The sequence below is a fragment of the Centrocercus urophasianus genome, unplaced genomic scaffold (genome assembly GCF_019232065.1).
Source record: "Centrocercus urophasianus isolate 14NV4802_14NV808 unplaced genomic scaffold, USGS_Curo_1.0 seq_16, whole genome shotgun sequence".
Classification (NCBI taxonomy): Eukaryota; Metazoa; Chordata; class Aves; order Galliformes; family Phasianidae; genus Centrocercus; species Centrocercus urophasianus.
In genome coordinates this window covers 31,215,599-31,240,221 of record NW_024884711.1, presented here as the reverse complement: position 1 = coordinate 31,240,221, position 24,623 = coordinate 31,215,599, and the positions used below count along the sequence as shown (strand labels likewise).

Genomic DNA, 24,623 nt, shown 5'->3' with positions numbered 1-24,623 from the left:
AGAGAAACAGAGCACATCAATCTGCCAAGATTGCACACTAACTTGTCATGCTGACCTCCACACCCCAAGCAGGAAAGGTGAGCTGGATTTCCACCACTACATAAGGGGCAATGAGGGCACCCAGAGGTGCTGCCAGCTATCAAATTTAACCAGGAGGCCCACAACAAACTTCGGGCTTGTAACAATACCTACTTACTTCCCAGCAGCTGATACCTCCTCAGTGTATTCACTGGACATATTTTGTCCTTGACCCCGGTATCACTTAACAACTAAACCTAAAGTTTTACATGTAAAAACAAATAAAGTCCAAAGCTCAGCTCACTTTATTCCATTTACTGTTCTCAGAATCTTTTCCTGTGCTTCCTCACTTCCAACTTCCAGTGAATATTAGCAGAGGGTTTGTGTATGCCTGGACAGGACAATCACAGCTGAATACAATTTATTTCCCAAGTTTTCTCATCTGGAAGTGGTCTCTTTGTTGCCCGCGGAAAGATGAAGAAAAGGCGGAAGCTGCAGGCCTTGCACAGTCAATAAATGAGAGAAGAAGGGAAGTAATACCAGTTCCACACCCGCTGATGTCTACTCAGCTGCCAGATTTGTTGGTCTCATTGCACATAATGCAAAAGCTATGTAATACCACTTCTCCCCATGCAGCATTACTAAAACTTTAGACTTGTCTCTACCACAGCCTTCATTAACATTCCAGATGATAACAGTACTCTTCAGGTTCCTCCTGCTCTGGAAACAGCCCAAAAGATGGGCTTGGGGACCACTGGCCTCCCACCATGTGCACCCCAGGACACAGCCAGGATTTCTCAACTTTTTTGTAGCCCTTTTTCCATTTCCTTTGGGTTTCTCCATCCACCTGGCTCATAAATCCAGATAAGCAGAACCATCACTGACAGTACTGCACAGTCCTGGCTCCAAGTGCTTGTGGGATTTCTGGAGGCCACTACTGGCACTGTCTGCCACCACTGAGATGTACAAGCCAGCCAGAGAATTGGGGGGAGGGGGGGGGAGAGGGTGCTTGTGGGAGTTACACAACATGTGAAACGCAAGGTTATATTACCATACCATATATTAAGGAAATCATTTAGTTCCCGGCAACTCTAATGAAATTCATAGCCTTGTTTACAGATTTGAATAAAAAGATAAAAATGAAAAATTGTATTTCACATACTTATTGACTATTTATGCAAAATCAGGTAAGTAACGATAATGAAAAAATCCCATACAAAAATAATGGTGCAGAATTGCTGCTGTTTTTCCATCACATCCTGTTTGCATGGCTGGATTGATCAGAGTAGCTAAGATTACACAGAACTCAGAACAAGCAGTACTGCTCCTCCTATAGTACAAGGTATAGGACTGTCCCTAGCTTACCAGTTTGTGGAACTAGTGATGCACTAGATGACACTAGAGTCAGGCATGCCATCTACAAAGGCATCCCTAAGGTCTTTCAGACTTCAAGTGATGAAGAATCCACTATTTCCCTATGTTATTTGCTTGTGTCTCACCTTTGCTCCACAATATCTGTATCAGTGTACACGTACAGCCTGTGCTTCTGCAGCTGATCAGCATTATGCTTTTTCTGCTAGATTAAGAAGATGCTTCACATGAAACTACCTCCATGTTGTACTCCTCTGAACCTTCTTACCTTACTGCCCTTTCTAAACAGGCGATGCACGGACATGTGGTCACAGATGCAGCAGCTCAGCACTGATCTTCCTGATCCTCTGTACACAGAGATAAAAACACTCCCTGTTCTCACATCTACACCCAAAGCAGACATTAACTCTGTGGGAAGAGCACTCCCCCTGGGAGCTCCTGTCAGCTTGTTACCGCAGCTCCAGCTCCTTTCCAATACATACAGTTATGGTCTGGCCTATGTTTGTTGCTCTTCAGGCAGACTGTATATTTCAGTGACTTAAATGTTTTGCAGTCATCAACTGATTGCTATCATCTCCCTGCTCTCACAGTCTTAAGTTGATTTGAACAGTAAAGATTTTAAATGTACCTCCATCAGTGTCCTGGAAGTAAGAAGTGTAGCTGACTCCTCTGGGATGTGGACTATAAGCCCCTGCTCTGAGGGCAACACTTCCAGAGCCACACAGCTCTCAGTCCTCTTCAGATTTTTTTGGGGTGCGTGAGGGAGGGAGTCTCCTGTATACTTGATGGTGCCAGATTTTAATCTGAATGATATTCGATCAAATGACTAACAAAAATATTTACAGATATACAATTCAGTTCAAGCACATTTACCTGTTACTTAATCAAAGGGAGTAATTTCCTTAGACTGACCAGTGTTCCATTACATTGTGTCGGCGAGCATAACTATACATGCCTGTCCTTCAGTTCTCCACTGACTGAATCCCAAACCTAGTTTTCCAGTTCTACCTATAACTGATATCAGAATAAGCCTGTAGCTCCTAGACCAAACAGTTTGACCTTTCCAAAACCTACATTCTGTCAAACTGTTGACAGACTCGCTATTATAACCTGCTATTAATATATAACCCACTAGTTTGATTATTGTTCAAAATGAACACTGCTTGTCCTCAAAACTAGCATTTAACACTCAGTACCTTGGAGTTACCATGCCCATTTCTCTCCCTTAGCCTCCCAGCTTCCCTTCCCGGAACTTAAACTCTACTTCGTGGCCGTAAGTGGAAAGGCAGCTGGGCTGTTCTCCTGGTAAGCAGACAATGCAACAACTTCACTGCCCACAGCTCTCCTGTCACATTAGCCATTAACACACTAACAGGGGACATGGGTAAGCCCCTGCACTTGCTCCTTGTGAACCGGCTCTTTTATGCACTGAGAACTGAGCCAAGGGCAGGGCATACACATCAAATGGAAGCGTCACTGTTTGATATCTACATCCCTGGTGCTGAAAACACTCCCCAGACAGCACCAAGCCCACGTTCTTTGTGGGCAACAGGGAATATCTCTTGCTCTGACAGTGCTCTGAGCCACCCCAAACATCAGAAGTGACAGCTGTGAAGGCTAACCACATCTTCTTTGCTCACAGGGACATGGAAGAGGACAGAAGGTGCTCCAGGAGGCTGGAGCTCACTGATAGTAGCTGGAATAGTTGGTTGTTACTGCAGCATTGCTGTCATTGAGCTAAACCAGCCTATGTGTTGTCAAGTGAAGGACCAGCAAGAGAACACTACTTCCACGCCACTGGCAGAGTAATATGCCAACTACAGAGCTTACAGAGCATGGGACAGGAAATGTTCCAATGTTCAAACACTCCAAAACCATTGGACCATGGCACAGTGAGCAACGCCTGCTAAAAGCACACCCCATATTCTCTCTTACTAAATGAGGGACTCTCAGCACCTTGTTGGTCTGTACTGAGAAACACTATGCCAGAGATCATACCAAATAAATATCATTATTTTACTTGATCCATCTACATGTTTGTCATGAAAGATTTCCCAGTGGCAACCTCTGTATTCTTGAGCAGCCTCTCATGTATACACCTCTTGAAAATATTTTGGGTGGTGCTTGCAAAATGTGCACAATCCAGTGCAATTAATTGAAACTGGGTGAGAATGGCAGATCTACTTTCCTTCATGTTCTGAGCTAGAAGTTGTGCCAAGACTCTAGAAGCATTACTGATTCCAAAAGGGCATACCTGTGCATGAGCAACCCAGAGGGCCTACCTGTAATTCTGCCATTATTTTATCTCCTTCCTCTTCTTCTTCATCTTTTACAGCTGATGCTACAGCAAGCCCTGTGTTTCGAGGCAATGCCTGATCTTCTTTAGGTGCTTTGGGTTGCGTTGTCTGCCCAGCATCTTCACTGCTTTCCTACAGGGGGATGAAAAAACACAGACAACCAATATAATTGAGCCCTCTTGATGCAAAGCAAACAGTAAATTCAGCTGTGAAAGGCACCTGTTGCTAGGTCCCTTTTCACTACTACCTCATAGGAGTAGGAGTAACAGCTGCCTCACCTGGGCTTTCCACTACTTCCTTCAGGGAGAAGAAGAGATGGGGAAAGGAAAACCAAAAAAACTAATTTGCAACATTTCTGTGAACATGCTCTCAACTCTAAGCTGATCTTTCCCATCTGTATAACACGTGTTTGTTTTTTTTTTTTAATTTTTAATCTTCTTACAACTGTAAACAAATCAGCTTGTGACTTGCTTTCTTTACTGTTGAGAGAGAAGCACTGCAAGGCTAAGACTGCTCTAAACAGAACTGATCAAATCCTACTTGTTCATTTAGCCTGACAGTAGTGTTTCCTGGCAAGCAATTTCAGTAGCTCTTCAAGACATAGCTCTGTCTCAACGTATTCTGTGGTTTACAGACACAGCCCAGGCTTGAGAATGCACCTCTGTGCCAGTCATTTTTCAGCAATCTGATTGCCTAGAGGCTGAGTCACCAAACCTTGCCAGCAGCTGCCTCCTTCCTGGCTGCGTAGATGACCTCTCCTGATCTTGTCGTGGTCAGTCCTGACCCTGGCAGGTAACTGCGCCGTGGAGGCGGAGGAGGTGGGGACTTGGTCAGCTTGTCGTTATCTTGCTCTGCATCTGGAGCATCTTCTGCAACTAAACAAGGCAGCACTGAGTGAGCAGAGGTGAAAGAAGGAAAAAAGTATTTTCAGCCCTGCCTCAACCAGAAGGGACAAAAAGAGCATCTTAAAAAGTCCTGCAGATGAATACATGTAGATCGAAACACATTTGTGATTCAAGTGGAACCTTCATGCACAATAAGTCTTGCCCATCAAAACTACATCACTTCACTCACAAATTTTTAGCAAAACTCCTGTCTCCAGTTTCACTGTGGCTGGGATTTCAGCTCTTGGTGTACCAGTGCAATAGGTCAGCACACTTCTGGAAATCACTCACCTGTCTGTGTGTGGTGCAGGTTCAGCTGGGTACCTGATTAAAATACGGACCCTGCAGCCTCCCTTGAAAGTGTGCACAACTGGCGTGAGTACTAGCAAGACATGAAGCCTAGGAGCTTGCTGTTCTCAGCAATTCTGAAGCAAGCAGCAACATTTTTGCTCAGCTGGGAGATGCTCTTGGCAAGATGATAGGACAGGAACAGCAGCATAGCCTTGTAGTTAACCAGAACTAGCTACACTCAGACAAGTTCCATGAGTCCTCTCACCACTGTGAGGGGCAGAGGAGCACCAGGAGCAACTCCCCTGGCTTCTTTTCAAAGCCAGCATGAACATAACACAACATACACACGTTTTGTTAATTCACAATGATTCAGCTTCCAAATCCAACAGTCAAGCAGACCCAGCCCTCACTTTCTCAGGGGAGTTTTTCCAAGAGAAAATCAGTTTCTCAAACTTGAATTTACCCCCACTACTACCTCCTCACTCAGCTACTGCTTCTCCATCTCCACCGGACAGCACTTTTCCCAGAAGCACTTTCCCTGCTCATGACCTGTCCCTGTACATTTCTGGCCACAGGTGAAGCATCATACATGGCAATAGTCGCTGCTTTCACACTGCTGCTTACAATGTTTTCAAGACTGACAACACAACCTTTCTGTAGCTATTCGGTGTTATATGAACAGCTGGAATGCATAACTCAGAAAACCTCCTGACTTCAGATTACCATCTGTAAACATCTGTTTAGGGATAAATATTCCCTCTGGGCAAGTTATTGCATAAGTGTCTGCTGTGGGACTGCATCAGGCTCCTCTGATACTCCAGCCCCTCCAGACAGGACAGAGCCCTTGGCTGACCCAGCCTCATCTTTGTTTCCCTCTTAGATCAAATGTTCTTCAAAGCTGCTTAAGCTTAAAGAAATCCTCTGTTCTGTGACTGCCTTCCGTGATTATCCAGCACTGACTTGCAGAATTGCAACAACAGTGGCTTTCCAGATGCACTTTACATTAGATTACTTCTTTTGTCAATACATGCCACTAGGGTTTCCATGCCATCAGTTGTTCTCTAGTAGCACAAGGTGATCCTGTAAAGTCAAAGCACTTCTCTACGATGGTGTTCAGTAGATTGTGACGTGGGGCCTGTGCCCAACTCCACTCCTTTCTGTGGGCTCAACCCATCACCCTCAATCTGGTGGTTCTGAATGCAGGAACGTTAAACAAAATAAATGCACAGTTGCTGTTTGCCAAACCGCAGAATATTAGAACTGTGAGAAACTCAGTGATGTTGGTAAGGAGATCAGTGCAAAACAGAGGAAGGAAAGCTCCTTTCGCAGGATGGAAGCGAGTTCCTGGAGCTTGCTGCCATGATACTGGGGAGGCAAATGGTAAATTAGCAGGTTCGAAATGGATTAGAGCAATTAATCCATAACAAATATAAAAAAGAGTAGGCTGCAATATTCTCTTTAATATCATTTGGGGATGTTGGAGTGTTTACTTGGTATATCTATAGCATAGCTGTGGGTGAATCCTTACTGCAAAAGGCCCTCTCATTCCTTCCTTCCTTCCCCATCCACTCCCTCAAGACACTTTGTCATGTAGCATCACAGGACTTTTTCAGACCTTTGAAAGACTCACCCAGAACACCGCTCGTATTTGTACCTAAAGTTTATGAAGGACCTGAAGTTTTAGTAAGGACCATTAAGATCAAGCAGTCAGACTTAACACAGGCTGAAAGATTTCTTAAAGCAGCTCTTCCATCATGCCCAGAGCTTGTGTCTGAGCAACCTTTCAGAAAAAAATAAAATATTACTGAAGATTTGAATTAGTAAATAATGCAATGTGTTCATAATTAAACTTGCTTCAGTGAGTAGTTACTCTGAATGCTAAAATTTGACACCTAATTTTTATCTGACTTTTTCTAGCTTCAGCTTCCATGTGCTGATTCTAAGAATTTGTGCAAAGTTGAGTTCTTATCCTCAGAAACCTCGGGCATGTCTTGATCTTCTTTTGATAAGAAACTTCTACAAAAAGTGCTTGAGTTTTTGATGGTGAGATAATTTGTGTTCAAACTCTCTGTGGTTCTTTCCAGACTGCTCCATATTGCTAAATTTGTGCAAAATTGAGCAGAGTCTAAAAGCTATAGACAGATATAGCATAGTGCACAAACATTCTCATCTCTGTCAAAATGAAGCTGTACTCTTATTCTCCTGCTCTCAAGGAGCCCTTATCTCCAAAGGACAAATTCAGTTGCAGTGTGGGGAAATTCACAATTAGCTAGTCACCCACCCCTGCATCTGCAACACCACTATTATGATACAGGCCTGCATTCTGACAGCTGGACCTGCATCATTCCTCACAGACTACTCACGGATATGATCAAGAACACAGAAATCTTTACACTGAAACAATTCTAGGAAGTGGAATAAATGACCTACCTTTTCCAAATGTGCAACTCCTTAGGACCATTTACTCTATTGAAACTTACCTGAGACTTCAAACTTCTCCCCTGCATCCCCTTTAGGCAGGACTGCTGGCTGGGGAGGCATCTCCAAGTTAGGGATTGACTTCATTATATTGGCCTGAGCCTCTTCCAAGAGCTTTTCAAATTCCTTTCCATTATAGTGATCCAGGTTTTGTCTTTTCTCTTCCCATTTCTTTTCTGCTTTCTAGACAAAAACAGTAAAGCATCAGTTCACCTCTCTGATTTCTGTTGTGACCATTTACTTTTTAAAAAAATCTATGTGTAAAATTCATAGGTCACCACAGATAGATTCTTTCAGTTCTAGAGAAATACACAAATGCAGTAATTGTAAAACAGTTCTGACTTCCATTATACTGGATATAAATACAGGACAAACTGACACATACCACTGCTTGCTAAAAGAACAAAGGCAGAATTTAAATCTGGGTCAGTGATCTACTACATCATACTGGTGATTAATGTGCATGCCTGTAATAAGACATGAGAATTCAGCTGTACATCTCCTCAATGCCTACCTCTCTGTGAAACCACTGAAACCTCACACTGTTTCATCTTTATCTCTCCATAACAGGGGACATGAAGATTTAAGGAATGAATGAAATCCAACAATGCAAGTGTTGCCAAAGAATCACATAATATTGTTCAGAAAGAGGGTATTCTTTAAAATACGTAAAATTTTATATTGTTCATTTAAAACCAGAGGGTATCTTCAGAAGTGCATGGTGTAGTTAGACATTAAGCATGTAAATCCTCACAATGCATTTGAAAATCCCACCTTCAGTCTCAGATGTGAGACTGGGAGCTCAGACCCAAAAAGACAACAACTGGGTGAGTAGAATACACCATACCTCGATTGATACAGCTCTGTTTCTGGTACTTGCACTGTGAATTTCCTCAATGAAAAGACTTTGCATGGTGCTGCCATTGACAGAGACCTGTAGTGCTGGCATGCCTTGGGTGGGCTGGGTTCCTATTGCTGATTCCTGGGGGTGTGCTGGTGGGGTGGTGGAAGGGTGGCTGCTCATTGGCAGCCCTTCACTGTGGCTGGGTGCAGCTGGTGAACCCTGGGCATGGTTGACCAGGGCTGATGAGTGCTGAGACTGATGGATGACAACGGGAGAGCTCTGCACGTGATGGACCGTCATTGTGGAGAAGGGGACGACTTCTGACTTGACTGATGATACCTGGGACTCTGATGTGACTGCAGTGAGGTTTTGCTGTGCATGTCCTTGGGTTTGCTTGGGCTCCTCCTGATTTTTCAGAGCTTCAGTTACAGTGGACTTTTCCATAGCTGAGTACTGTACAGTCTGGGAGGAATCCACACCCCTCAACAGTCCTTCTGTAACATGTCTGATCAGCCAAAAGCAACACAACAGCATGGAGCATGGTTAGCATACATGAGCAGTATTTAACAATAAGCTTTTGCAAGAAAAAACTTATAGAACATGTGTGACTTTTTGCTTTCTCTAACAGACAGGGAATTTGATTTTTAAAGAGACCACTCAAATTAGGATGCTTTTGCCTTATAAAGTATTTAAAATCTTTCAAGGACATACTGGCCCTTGTTGACCAAACTATGAGTTACAGTGAGTTGATTTCAGACAGAGAATGGAAATCAGTTGACTTTTTTTTTTTTACACAGAGCCTAGATAAGCCATAATTCTTGCACTATCAGAAAGGAACGTGGTAGCTACACAGAACGTGAAGCAGTAGTTTAGCAAATGGCCAAAACAAAGCCTTCAAACAATACCTCAGGAAGGTTTTGTCTGTCAACAGTTTGGGATAGAGTAAAGTACAGAAGTCAAGCCAACCATTTCTAACAATTATCTGTGAAATGGCTGAAGCTCAAAGCTTGGCTATCCATCAGATGACATCCATTTTTTCCAATATAGAAACAGAGTTTAGGAGAGCTGATATGCAATTCATCTGGAGAAAATAAACAACACGACTAAACACCAAAAAATTTTGGTAAAACTTTGACATGTATAGCTTACTGTTTATTTCCTGAACAAGATGAGGCAAGAAATAACTGTAGTCACTTTTAAGTAAGGGTAGTTAATATGAAGGGATATGAATGTTTATCTACAAGGAAAAATAACTGATAGCTCTTAGGAGACCTGTTACATAAAACATTTTATTCCACTGCCAGTATTGGCAAATCCATTTTACATATGTTCCAGGATATATGGGAATAATGCAAATCCTACATTCCTTAGAACAACAGTGGCAACAATATACTTACGACTTACATTCGTTTGTAACTGAAGTAAAATTGAGATCCCCTACCCTTGACAGTTTGGCCTTATTCACTGAGTTTTGAGTAGGTATTAAATCCAATGCCTACTGCTTCATATAAATAAGTAGTCGTTTGCTGCTCAAATACAACTTACAAATACAAATTACAAATACAAATACAAGTACAACTAAACTCTGGTCTTCAGTGGACGTACATTTTATCAAATATTTCCACTTTCACTTATTATATTATCAAATTTTTCACTTTCCACTTTTAAAGCATTCTCATTGGTAAAAATAATAATAATAATAATAATTTACATGGATACACAATCATACTAGAAAATACTTATTTTTTTCAGAATGCTCTGGGATGTCTTTATCCAATCTGAATCTTTTATTAAGCTATTTCTTACAGACAGTGTTTGGAGATGCACACTTCAGTGTCAGAGAACATTTCTACTAACTCACATTGCTGTGAATGCCTACAGCTAACTAGCTCATATACAGGACTGGTGTCACTCTGTAAGCTTTCTCATCCTCGTACATCCTGTATCTGGCAATGTTCAGTTCAAAGAAAACTAGTCTCAATTATAAAGTCTGAACAACTAAGACTGTTGGTAAGAACAGAGCTGCTGCACAGAGCACAGGAAAGGATAATATGATTTCTCTTGAGAAAGTTCTAGGAATAAACTCTAAAATGCTACAAACAAGTTGCATTTCTCCATACTGCTTGGGGAGAAATGAAGAACACAAACCCAAAAATGCTTGAGGAAATTCTCTAGCTTTAAGAAAAGATACATCACCTTCTGAGCATGGTAAGGATATCTGTCATGCTGCGCACACGTTTCAGTAAGCTGTCCAACTTGTGTGGTTCTTCCTTTAGGAACCTCACGGCTTCTACCTCAATGCGGAGGATTGCACGCATTTTATTCTGCAGTGTCGGGAACTCTCCTGCAAAGACAACAACCGTGAAGCTGAAGAGGAAATCATAAAAGCCTCGAGGAAAGACAGATGACAGGGTGACAGCTGAACAGTGGAGTGTCAGCCTCTCTCCAGGGGCCGTGCAACAAGCCTTATCATAACTCTAAATATGTTGCAAGTGAAAGATTATGCCCTCAGATTAAAGGCAAAAGTGTTCTCACCTACTGTGGTCCAAAGAAAAAAATCAAAACAAAAAAGCATAACTAGATACCTTTAAGGGTGGCAACAGCTTCTCCCACTTGACGCAGAAGAAAGGCTCCATCTTCAACATCTTTCAGTGTAACCGTCTTGCTGGAAGCAGTGGAGTCCCTTTTAAGGTCTTCAACAAATCCCTCTAGCTCACTGGCAAAACAAAAAAGTGGACATGAAATTTAAGCAGGACATTATAATCAAGTATATGTAAATGAATGGACTAAACTAAATCAGAAATCTCAACTGTGGCATCTTTAAATATGATACCACAGGATGAAAAAAACCAGCAAGGCACCATGACGAGACAGGAGACTCCTGGATGCTCATGCCCAAAGCACAGGCACCTGTAACTTGCCCAAATTATAGAATCATGGAATCACAGAATGGGTTGGGTTGGAAGGGACCCAAGGATCATCAAGTTCCAACCACCTGATAAAATGATTGACTTTTCTAATACTGCACATTTGCAGAGCCGCTGCGCTACATAGGGGCAATGGAGTAATGAAACATATCCAACAGCCAGTCCCCTGTGAACACAAATCCTAGCAGAAGGCCACATACATGCTATATTGTGACATCCAGTACTGGTTTGCACTTTATATTTTCTCGCAGCTGATGACACGCAAAGGAAGGCACAACAGTGAAGTGACAACCAAAAAACTGGCACTCATGATCCCTTGACACAGGCCTGTTTTGCAGCCTGTTCCTGCCAGGCAGGATACAGCGTCCTGTTTCCACAAATAGCCAGGATGAAACCGCGAGTGTGCATTGTCTGCAGCTCTTGGTCAGCATTAGTTAATTCAAACTAATTAATCACTCCAGATGTTTTTTTCCAATCAGGGATGTCCCATGCTTCCTCAGGCTCCATCTGGTGCTTCCTCTACATCTTTCACAATGCCTTTTCCATTGCTTCCTCGCTTCACACGAATTTTCACTGTCATTCAAGCATTCAGACACATAAGCTGTATTTTCTGGGGGATGTGGAGCAGGGACACTTGTTTTCCTCCTGAGATTAAGACCAGATTGCTTTAGCTAGAGTTTCCACATCGAAAAGATCTCAAAAATAACTGAAGTATATTATACACAACTAGACAAAACCACAAGCAAACACTTCAAAAGAACATTTCTTGAAAACTGTCTCTAAAAGAAATCTGCCTCTATTGAGATACTCAATTCACTAACAGGAATATTCTGAGAAGCAGTTTAATCGTGTGCTGGAGAACAATGCAAAGCAAACTCTGAACTGACAATCAGGTACCATTTTAACCTAATTCTGGACTTCATTTCTTGCAATCACTAAGGTCAAAACTTTGCCAGGTATGGGCTGATCGTCTGCCATGAAGTAGCAGAAGACTGCCTACTATGGGTCTTGCATTTCCTTGTTATTTCCCTTGTGCCAGCACTGCCATGCAAATCCAGCAGAAAATTACTATTTTCAGCCAGGCCACTCCACATACCCATGTCAATGGATAAGGGGAGAGCAAGACGAGAGTGAGAGAGGAATAAATGTCCAGAAATGGGATAAGCAGGAGTAAAGCCACTGCAGCACCACTCTGAGTTAAGGTCATTAAAGTGGAAACATGGCCACAAAGAACAATAAATGACAATACAATTGCACCTTTCATGCACAGAGAAGCAGAAATAGTAACAGAATCTGAACTTAAAATGCACACAGAAAAGAATTAATTTCAATCCAAATATTTTAGAAACCACGAAACATTTCTGAATTAATAATCACAAGTTGCTTCTGAATGTGGGTGGAGATAACTGATGTTCTTCCCATTTTAAGATGACCTCTCCCAAATACTCTGCCTTGAAAAAGACAGGGAGAGCCCTGATTTCCACTAGCACAAGCATACTTGCAGCAAACAACTGAAGGGACCACACGATGGCAGCAAGGGAACACTACTCACAATACTTTTCCAGCAGCAGAAGATTCAATAACGCAGGAGTCTGCTGTCCCTGTCTCTGCACTGCAATAAAGAAGATTCCAGCTCCCAGAAGGAGCTGGAAAAAGAGGTAACTCACTCTCTATAGTGCAGTTTACAGTGGACGTTGCTGCCCTCCAAAATTATGTTCCACACTCCTGCACCTCCTTCAACCTTCATGTCTTGATACCAGCACTACTTTGGGAACCATAGGGTAAATCCACCTGGTCTTTGTACTTTAGCACTGGAAAAACACCTTTCTCTGGCATTTGCATCCCCCAGGAATAAAAAAAGACACCGACAAAAACTTTATTCACAGGTGGAAAGAAATGAGCAAACACAGAATAATGCTAGGATGTTTTGGTAGGCTTATGACTGTCAGAAATACAGGGATAAAGGAAAGACATTCAGCTAACTAGTAGGCAGTGTCTTTTTGTTTTGTTCTCTGAGTAGAAATAGATAAAAAAAAAACCTTTAATTCCATACAGTGAACCTATCAAACATGACAACTGATCCCAGTATAGCTCAGAAGATGCCATATTACACTGCTTCATCTTGTTAACATTGAGGGAAGAGAAACTTCATCCCTCGGGAGCAAAAGATTTAAACAGATGGAATAGTCTTCAGCATTTCTCTTCTGTAAACGGGAAAACAACTTGGTTTTACAGATTTGATTGTGCAAACCCAATTAACAAGCCATCACCTTAATACAGTTTCAGAAGGCTAATACGTGATAAACACATCTATGTTTTACAGAGAAGGGACAAACTGTTACGCTGAGATCTTTCTTTAGGCAAAAAAGCATCAGAGGATCTGTCTCAGATTGTTAGTTTGTTTTGTAACCTGTTCACGGATACTGCAAAATGAGTAGCAACAAATCACCCAGACCAGATGGCATTTGCCCTGGAGTTCAAAAGCAACTCAAGGATGAAACAGTTGAACTATTAATGCTAGGCATCTTACTTCTTGATTAGAATTTCTTTGGCACTGGAGTAGTGGAAAGTGTCATAGATGATAAAAACAGAAATTTAAAAAGCGAGTGGGGTAATCTCTGCTGAGACTGACATCTTCAGGCTAATGTAATTGATAGATGCTATAAAAAAAGAATAAACAATAAAGAATTAGTGGACCCAGGGATAAATATATTGTGCTAATGTGACTTACAGAAAGAGCTTTCACAAATCCAGATGGTCATTTGAAGAAAACAGCAAAAATAGACAAGACACAGCTCAAAAGAGTTTCAGCAAGATACCTGAATAAAAGCTTTTAAGAAAGAAAAGTTGCTGTGGGACAAGAAGGGAAAATCTCTCGTGGATATAGTGCTGGAGATAAAGGGAAGGGATCCAATGAACAGCTTACTCAATGAATGGAGCTTACTGGTGGGTTCCATAGGGATCTGTGCTAGGGCTGGTGCTTTTCAACATATTATAAATGATTTAGAACAGAGGATGAATAGTATAGTCAAAAAACCTCCAACAGATACTAAATTACGCAGGGGAATGAAAATGAAAATTGACTGCAAAGTGCTGCAGATGGATCATCTGAATTTAACTGACCAGGGAAAAAAAAAATCCAAACACTCAGTTTACACCTAGTAAATGTAAGGTAATGCTCACATGAAGAAGAAAAATAAACAAAAACAAAAACAAACACAGAAAAAAAATCAGAAACCCCCCAAACCTCCCAAAACCTAAATTTTTATACACAGTTATGGACACTGAACTGATAATCAGCCCTCGTAAGTGTGACACTGGGTTTGTAATGGAACACCAGAGCAGGGAGACAATCCCCATGTCACTGCATGAAGTCCTCCTGTAGCTGCATTCGTACAACCGCTGCAGGGCTTTCCTCTTTCCCCAACCCCATCTCACGAATGTACAGCAGAGTTAGAAAGGCTACAGAAAAGAAAAGAGAATGATGAAATGTACAGAATAGCTTCTACTAACTTCTACTAACTAGACCAGGACTTTTCAGGCTGGAAAAGCCATGATTGCAGAAAAGGAGTGGGGAATCTCCAACATTATGACTAGAATTAGTGAATATTCTGCCTTGCATAATTTAAGAGTTTGAGGATTGATTGACACGTAAGAGATTTTAAAAAGTGAAAGAGGTTCATTACAGTATTCCTCCAACTTGAAAAATATACACAGCAAAATGCACATAAATTTATAAAAATGCATACTTTCATGAAAGGTAAACAATGCACAGAGATTTGGATATGAAGGTGCCATGTCATCTGAAAAATCTCTGAGCTACAAAGTCACTGAAATGAAGGAGATGCACTCTGAGCACGTTGCTCAGTGTTGTTCTTACACTACTTAAGCATTTGCTACTACTGGCTCTCTGAGTATGGCTATTCTTACAAGGAAATCCAAACTTATAATCAAAATCTATCAGGCACATCAGAGATGGATATAATGTAAATACTCTGCTTGTAACAACCTGTCTATTAAAGTGCTTATAATAACCTACAACAGAATAAACCACTAATAATTGTAACGTGTTCCTTACCACAGAAATACTTTATTGGGCAATATGTCACAATGTCACAATTTGCCCTTGGTCTGGTCAATTTTAAGGCTAGCATCTGCAACCCAGAAAGAATAATACATGACATTTCTAATGTTGGCTGAAAAGACTGGATAGTAAAAACTTGTTCAGTTAATTCTGAGTATATATTTCCCTGTTACAAGTGGGTACAAACTGTACGTTTATCAGTGTTCCTTGGTTACCCTGGTTTTCATTATATATCTCTGAACTGTAATCCTGCTACAACTGACACACATGGACACAATTCTGTATGTTTTATGTAGAGCTGCTCAACAGAAAACTTGTAATGAGGTATATATTGACATCTGTGCTGTTTACAACATGAAACCAGCAATATTTTTTAATTTTAATTTTCCAGTGATAATCTTCAGGCTTGCAGAAGAAAAGTTTTTAAGCTGAGATTTAAGAGACAAAAAGAACATTCCCTTTATTTCTTTAGATGGAGCTGTAGTTCATGCTACAGAACATCAAATACACTTTTGCACGTATTGCCTGAGTCCTTATGCTCTATCTTGCATGAACTCAGTCAACTGATTTAGATCTATGATGCAGAAAAGGTCAAGAGGGCAACAACTGTTGAACTTCAAGCATTGTTATCAGATGTGCTTTTCTTTCTGAGCACTGATTCTGCAAGCCTGCAAATACATGATGAAGAAATTTCACTGGGCATAAAGAAAAACAAATGTATGATTTTATATTTGTTTCCAACACATCTCCAAAAAGATTAAGCTAACATTTAAATCTTATGAATGAGTTAAGACACATTCCTGTAACATTAGCAAATGAATGATACCTTCCCATTCAATGTTGCTTAGCTGCACAGTAAATTGGCATAGCACAATATGCACTTGCTTCACAAGGATGCTGCCCCTTGATAACCGAGCTAAAGTAGCACAGAAGCAGTGGAGACTTTGTAAACACTGATAAAAAACCATACTGCAATCAAAGCAGTATCCTAAATGAGCAGCTGTAACTACTAACAACACTGCACTTGACCTCACGAAGAATCCATTTTATGAGGCAATCCTATAAACAACTATCACACAAATGTTTGTGGTTTTTTTCCACAGACAGCAAACAATCTAGAAACTAAGCAATGAGATACATATGAATGAAGTGATGAACAGCAGGTGAGTTTCTTGGGACTGAAACACTATGTTAAGACTATAAACCTGCTATATATACCAACATGGACTACTGCCGCACACAACTTTTCTTCACAGAAAATATATATTCCCTCAGAAACATTCTACTTTGTCTTTATAGATGCACAATTTTTGTTACAGATCATACTCAACTGACATAACACTGATCAAAAGAAAGATTTACTTTCTTCAGCTGTCAATAACTGTACTCCTGTGGCTCTCCAGTTATCATTTCCAATGAAAGCAGACTATAAAGCTTCTTGGCATTATGGAGCCATTCATCTGGTGTGAACTACTATGAGAAATAATTATTTAAATAGTATTCTACAAATGAGAGCATTAGAACTAGTTAAACTGTTCATTGATTTTAACCTCATCTTGCCTCCCAGCTCTGAACATGGACTGAAGCAAACAAATGGATTCAACCAGTCCTGCAGTCTTGGTATTCTTATAAAAAATCTTTACATAGAAAAAGAAAAAAAAAAAAAAAGAAAAAAAAAAAAACCCACATATTTTTAACTGCAGTTTACTATATGGAAATCCCAATGAGTAAGTTTTACTCTAAGAGTGAGTCTCAGATAGACAATGGCACTGCTAATTGCAATTAAACTTGAGTACCCTATTTAGGACCTTCCCCTACCTTCCAAATGCAATAGCTGAAGTATTTACTATTGAAATCTGACTTTCATACTTGAAGCTCAGAAAGAGGGTGGTTATCAGTGGAGCAATGTCTAGTTGGATGCTAGCAACTAGCAGTATACCCCCGGAGATCAAAACGGCATCCAGTTCTATTTAATCTGTTTGTTTACGATCTGGATAATGGGGCTGAATGTAGCCTCAGAAAGTTTGCAGATGGCACAAAGCTGTGAGGAGTGTCTGGTAAGTCAGAGGGTCATGCTGCTATCCAGAGGAACCTAGATAGGCTCAAGAAATCTCAACAAGAAGAATCTCAAGAAATTCAACAATTGGAATTGCACCTGGAGAGAAAATGTCTAGCACCAGGATGTGCTGGGGTCATCCAGCTGTAGTAGCCTGGCAGAAAAAGCTCTCTGGAGGTGTTAAGGAAAAGGTAGATTTCACACTGAGTGATGTGGTCTAGCAGGCATGGTGGCAGTGGCTTGATAGTTGGACAGTGTGATCATAGTGGCCTTTTCCAACCTTAATGATTCTGTGAGCCAGCAATATGCTCTTGCTGCAAAGAAGGCTCATGGTATTTTTGGCTGCATTAGGCAAAGTGTTTCCAGCAGTCAGCAACGGTGATCCTTCCCCTCTACTTAGCATTGGTGACACTTTACCTGGAGTGCTGTGTCCATTTCTGGGCCACTCAATACAAGACAGACATGGACATACTGAGAAGAGCCCAACAAAGGACAACAAAGATGAAGAAGGGACTGAGCTGTCTTTCTTATGAGAAAAGGCTTAGAGAACCGGGACATTTTAGCCAACAGAAGAAAAGGCTCAAGGGGATTTTATCAGTGTGTATAAATAACTAAAAAGAGAGAACAAAGAAAACAGCTCAGTTCCTTTCTAAGGTGCTAGTACCAGTACAAGAGGTGACGGGCACAAAATGAAGCCCTTCTTTATTATGAGGATGACCAAACACTGGTTTACCAGAGAGGTGGTGGAGCATCCTTCTTAGAGGGCTTCCAAACTGACTGGATGTGGCCCTAGACACCTGGCTCTGAGTGGCCCTACTCAAACAGGGGTTAGACTAGGTGGCTCTTTCCTGCATCAGCCATGCTATGAAAGCTAATCATTACCTTCTTTTGCATCCATTTGTTCTTAACAAAATTCTTCTCTGTTTCCCTAAAATGCTATATGTAAAGCAGAAGAGGAAAGCTAGGGTAGGGGGAGTCTTTCTGAAGATGCAGGTGATCTTGTTCCTTACAGACATCTGTTTCCTTACAGGCAAATTCTGAAGTGGTTGATACTCTTTATGCTGGTAGGACTTGCCCAGTGAGCTGTGCTAAGCAAGACTCCTACTCAGGGACCAGTGATTTGTACAAAACAGACCTGGTTCTACAGACAATATGAGACAAGGAAACATAGCTAAAAGAGCATGCATAGACCCAGTTTCGTTGAAGACAGTGGTGAAAAAGAATATTTCTGGACAAAAACAAAAACAAAAAAAACACAGTGAAATGCAACAAATTCTAAGAGTTTTCTCAACCCACCATAATTTCTTTACGATCTTTTCTTCCTCGCTGAGGTATTTCTGCCTTTCTTGTTCCACCAGGTTGCGCTGTCGCTGCACAGGATCTTCAAGCCTCTTCACTGTTTCAAACATTTTGCCACTGATTTCCAGCTCTGCTTTCTTCACCATTGCCCTCAGCATCTCCTGGTTCTGCAGCTGTTGCACAAAAGAAATCAACTTCAATTTCTCCTGCTTGACTGACATCCCTGGCAACAGAATACATTGCAGAACTCAGAAATAGGTTGGAATAAACATGGCTTTACAGCTAGAGTGACTTTTTACCTTCTTCTTTCCCTCTTTATCTTTACCTATAGACATTATTTCATGAGGAAATGGTAGAGGAGAGAAAAACCCACATTCACTTAGCTTTTAAAGTGTTTATCTAACTTCTAGTTGTCAGCTGGTGAACAAAAGATGCTGGGTTCAATAAATCACCTTCAGAGCGTAACTTCTGTAGGGACTGCATCCCCTTTATAAAGCTCAGTCCAGCATGAACCAAGTATTAATCACGCCTCACCAGAATGCTGGAAGCCTGACTTCCACTTTGTGCATCTCTCTTATGCTTATGCACTGTACCACATATGTATGCCTACTGGATAGCCACACACATAGATGTTGGAGCTGGAATGCATTGTCATTCTCAGAACGGAATATTTCACTCTCAAGTGGCAGAGAAAGGATTGTATCATCCAGTGTAATTTGGTGACAGACATACTCACCTGTGAAATAAAAAACCTCTCTCAGCCACCAAAATAACCTTTTAAAATAGGCCAATTTTCTGAAAGCTTGCCATTCACACTTCTTTCTCAAGAGATCTACTATCTTGCATTCTCATTCTCTCTTACATTCATGTTAAGTATCTAGAACATTTTTTTAAACTGATATTAAGTTTGCAGAACAAAACAAAACTAAGAAAACAAACTAGACTGTACTGTGTGGATAGCCCTAGTGCAGCTACACTCAGCACTCACACAAATTAAGTCTTCTTTATAAGTCCTGAAGTCTTTTATGTAAATCGCAAGTTCACACAAAGCAGTAAGTAGGGTTCCATCTAGTCACAACTTCAGGATACAGTCAAACAAAACAACTCTGTCAGCCTAGCAGCAATGTCATACTGTAAGATTTTAAAAAACACCTTGGGATACCAAATTCCATTTTTAAAGCTAGCAATCAATCCTACAACTGCCTTCTAGATATTTCAGCTTAACAGGCAAACATGAAAAGAAAAAATACTGCTTAATAGGAAGAATCACAAAAATGGGTTACATACAAGGCAGCAAGACTTCTCCTGAAGTTAAGAGAATTCCTGGGAAGTAGAGGAACAAAAGCCTCTGTCAGATTGTTCTTTCCAATCAGTTCATGAATTAGAGGAGCAAACTCAGTTTTCTTCTCTGAACTTTTCAGTCATTATGCCTGACTGCCTTCTCCAGTGACACAACTATGATGAGACAGAGGGTAACACTTCACTGAGAGTGTTCAGAGGAGACTGGGCTGTGATAAGCAGGAGTTGTAAGCTCAAAACTCAGCCTAAGATAAGCGTAAGCAGTAAGGGGAAAAAATGAGGCTGGAAAACATTTGAAACAGTACAGATTTATAAACATTGTTAGCTGCTTTGTACTAGACAGGATTCTTTTGAAGACAGACCATGTACACTTTTTCCCTACCTCAGGATTAGTGTTCGGATTTAATATATTAAAATCACAGTGAGATCAGGACAGCTATCTGAAATAAACATTACTTTCACTGTGTTACATTTTCAAGAATTAAACACAAATAAATTAATAAATGAGAGAATGAGCATGTAAAGCTTCATCCATACTGTTTATTCACAGCTCATTAAAAAGTGGGGAAATCTGACACGGAAATGTGAAACAACTTATCTGAGGTCAAGAAGAAGTTCCAGAGTCAAACTTGAGCCTCAGGTGTATAGAATTTCAGACCTCCATGTTCCTCAGCTGTGTGATTCCCAGCATACCAAAATGGGGTCTGTGTGCTTGAGTGGGTGTGTGCAATAGTAAACATGCTTATTTAATACGTTCATTATGAGGTTGTATATTTATTATAGTGACATCTACAGCTAAGGCATTTGTCACTTCAATTTATCTAGTTCCTGAGTAGCAGGGGAAAGTTTCATTCATTTTATAAAAGTTCATCCATTTCTGACAAAAAGATTAGGGAATAAAAATGTAATTCATCAATATTTCAAAAAGCAAGTATGTTCAGGACCTCCTAAACTTAGGGTTTGAGGAAGCTCTTGAAGTTTGGGAAATGATTCATCTTTGTGTCAAAAAGATGTTTCAGCCATTCCTATGAAAATTCAACCAACACCTACCTACTTCTGACAAACCTAGGTTTCTTTATGCTTGGAGTACAGTGACAGAAGATGAGGAGAGGGAGGTAAAGATGGGTGCAGGTAGAGAAAAGAAAGAATCAAGGGAAACCAGTAACCAGGGTTTTAAGCAGGGTAGAGTGATCAGCCAAAGGGCAACAAAAGGCAGAGGGAGCAGGAGTAGAGGGAAAGAGCTGTCGGTAAGGAAGACAAGGCAGTCTCTGGACACTTCAACATATTTCCCTGCACAGTTTGGAACTGATTTTGACTCCTAGTTTCCTCACAAATACTCCAGGATTGAAAATAACCTGATAACCAGCCTAGTTCACTTTAAAAAAATTCTTATTCATGAGACAGCTAACTGGAAAACAAGCTATCAATTCATAGCCCTGCTTCTCACCCTCTTCAGAAAGGGTGGTCAGGCACTGGAACGGACTGCCCAGGGAGGTGGTGGAATCACCGAGCCTGGGGGTGTTCAAGGAAAGACTGGATGTTGTGTTGAGGGACATGGTTTAGTAGGAGCTATTGGGAATAGGTGAACGGTTGGACTGGGTGATCTTTTAGGTCTTTTCCAACCTTGGTGATTCTATGATTCTATGATTCTATGATTCTCATTACACAGCAGGGATGCCCTCTCCAGCAGGAGCATGCAAGGCCCTGATGGGAGAGGCTTCTAGGCCACCCACCTTCCAGACACACAGTGCACATCCACAAACAGGGACTGACTTCCTGCAGCTCAGGATCTCTGCAGAATCTTATTATCTAATTCCTAAAGTTTGTAACCATGCATAGATTAAATCTAGTCTCACCAATTCTATAATGCAGTTCAAAACATAATTGAATGTCTAATTCAAAGTTACACTTGTGAGATTATTTGAGTATCATGTACCATTTATGACAGTATTATTATTACATTTTCTATCCTTTTGGCAGCACTCATTTCCCTGCAAGTGATACATTTACTGAGGGAAAAGCAAGCACGCATGCACATTTCTAAAGCTGAACCTTAATCAGATCTAACTGCTTCCCCTTCAAATGTCTTCAATTAAAGAACGGTAGGAACAGACATAAATTTTAAAGTACAGACAAGCTAATGATAATATACCATGAACACATACTATAAAGGCTTGCTTCAAACCTGCCACTAAAGCCTGTCATCACCTAGGAGTACAGAACTACCCCACTGCACTCATTACATGACATAGTCTTTCCAACAAGTACATACAGAACACAGGCAATGAGGAAAACATCTCATCATCATGAAACTAGGCTTCCTTGAGTATCTCTGAGAATCAGAGTGCTTAAAGAAGATACTAGTGGACTAGCAAGATGGTATCTAACATCTTACAACTGCTGTATACAAATTTCATTGCTTCAAGAATCTCTGGTGAAAATCCAACTATAGGGTGAAGCAGTCAAAACCTGTTGGTTGCATCTGCTAATATACACACTTAACCGCTGTGTGAATCCATTCATCTGGATCAATTCCTGCTGAAAATGTTTTAAAGATGATTTTGCCATAACAGACAAAGCATATGTGAATGGATGGGTCCTTTCCATCACGTGTCCCTCTGATTCTATTTAAAGCACATGAATAAAAACTTGCAATGATACCATCAATTCAAAACTGAACCAGAGACAGTATTAAATATAGTTTTATGTCCTGTTCTTGCTTCTTAGCTATCCTGCCAACTTTTGTGCCTGTGCAATCATCTTTTCCAGTTCTTTGCAAGTGTTTCTTTTAGACTGTCACTGGATGAAAATTTCACACAAACAGGAATAAACTGACTGACAACCCAAAAGAAACAAATATGAAGTACTGCCAAAGACAATATGCACGTAACTTGGAAAAAAACAAAAAAAAAAACTTTTTCCCTTTTATGAAGAAATTGAGCACAATTTTCTTTCCATCAAAGTGTGATATTTTAATACTCTTTAGTTTAAAACTAACTATTCCATTTGCTGCTTCACAAGCTGTGAACTCTTGTACAAAATACTTCCACCATTTCAGGAACATTACAAAAACAATCTCAGTCTCATGAATGCAATTTCTATGTAAGATGCGCGAACTTCCCTTAAGCTACAAGCTCTTGCATCCAACTATCACAAATTTGCCCACATACTTTTGGCATAAGGCACCCATAATTGCTATCATTTTAGAAATAAGGGAAGTCAGCTGGATTTAATGAGACCACTTTGGATTTATCCCTTTTTGTTCCCTACTCTAGACTTCATTGGCAGTGATCATTTGCTCAGATGGTACAAGTTTCTTTGCTCCAATGTATCCTAACAAAAGCAAGGTACATGACCAAGGATACTGCCCTGGGCAGGGCCATGGAGACAAGCTGCAGCTGGGGAAATGCCACCTCCTTGGCAGGTAGGCCCTATGAGAATAGTACTTTCACTGCAACCAGTGCAACACTTGCAGTCTCTATCCTATTTTGCAAGGCCAAATAGCAAGTGCAGCTGGTGGTCATTTGGCAGTGAGTTATGGAAGGGCAGAGGAGTTGCAGTGGCCTGAAGCACAAACAAGCAACAATGTCCACTCATATATAATGTGTAAGGGTAGAGATCCCAAGGAAGTCAGCTTTACTGAAAAAGTAAAATCATGGGAGCTGTGTGACAGGCAGAGGTCACCTACTTGACTCAACTGCTTGCCCCAAACACCTTCTAACATCTCTTCATCACCAGCAATATGAACATAGGAACTTGCAACAGGACCTTCTCTCTCAGTTACATTTTCGTCACTCTGATGTTTATTTGTTTCATCTTTATGCTCCCTTGCCCCATGGCTGGTTCAAACTCAATTTCTTTTTGTTAAAAAACTGGAATCGTATTTGATGAATCATTATGAATCATATTGTTATTATACCATATTATTATCATTCTGCTCTAAAATTCATCAGCAAATCAAAGGAGATGGACACAGAACTGTTCCTATATTCAAAACCTCCCTAGTAAGGACAGCAGTAGCTGCAGCCCTACAATACCAAACATGTGATGTCATTTTCCAGACAAGGAAGACTGGCAGAGTATTGACGTTTTCCTCATTGTACACTTTGTCTTGTAAGACATTGCTTTAGCTCTTCTTACATCTTCTGAGACAATACACAGTGTTTTTCAGTTTCTAATTAAGTGAAGGTACAGCTGCATACATTTGTTTTCACAGTGTCTGAGATGAGCAGCACATATTTATGTTGGTAGCATGACTATGTATATCAACAGACAGTTTTGGTTAACTCTTCGTTGTTATTATCTTTTCTTGTAGGTTCTCAAGTCTTGACGTGTGTTAGGAAGGTACTGGCAAAAATGTGAGTTTAAGTATGGCACAACAAACCTCTGCAGTAACTTTTGAAATCGTCCTTTCCCCTAGCTGCTTGAGTTAGTTATTATTCTGCATTCTGTAAATACAGGACTCAAACTCTGGCTTAATGCATACCTACTGATCCTCAGCTACATTTGCGTTTCCTTACATCAAAGTTGTTTATTCAGAAACTTAAAAGCTGTCTCAACTATAAACAGTATGGATCAGGAACGTGGCTCTTCCAACATGTTTATACAGCACATAGCATAGCAGAGTCCAAATTGTAATCACAGACTTAATATTATTATAACATAATTGCCACTTTAATGTCTAGTGTCACTCAACAAAGCTAAAAATCAAGTTATTTCACTGTATCTGAGAAGCAACAGTTACCCTCAGCTACTTCTCATACCTCTAGGATTAT

General features: G+C 40.6%; 1 protein-coding gene across 13 annotated transcripts in view; it reads right to left on the bottom strand.

Moving 5' to 3' along the window:
- KIAA1217 (KIAA1217 ortholog) overlaps positions 1–24,623 on the bottom strand; it is a 328,197-nt gene that overhangs the window by 7,988 nt on the left and 295,586 nt on the right. For 12 of the 13 annotated variants that reach the window (XR_006168407.1, XM_042816479.1, XM_042816485.1 and 9 more), the window contains 7 exons: positions 18,547–18,722; positions 10,769–10,899; positions 10,380–10,527; positions 8,187–8,688; positions 7,342–7,522; positions 4,401–4,561; positions 3,672–3,818 (listed from right to left, as the gene is read on the bottom strand). Coding sequence is in view for 12 of the 13 variants with exons in the window: in XM_042816479.1 (XP_042672413.1) it covers positions 3,672–3,818; positions 4,401–4,561; positions 7,342–7,522; positions 8,187–8,688; positions 10,380–10,527; positions 10,769–10,899; positions 18,547–18,722 (1,446 nt within the window). In the remaining variant the exon portion in view is untranslated. The remainder of the gene's footprint in view (positions 1–3,671; positions 3,819–4,400; positions 4,562–7,341; positions 7,523–8,186; positions 8,689–10,379; positions 10,528–10,768; positions 10,900–18,546; positions 18,723–24,623) is intronic. The other variant, XM_042816477.1, reaches the window with a different exon arrangement.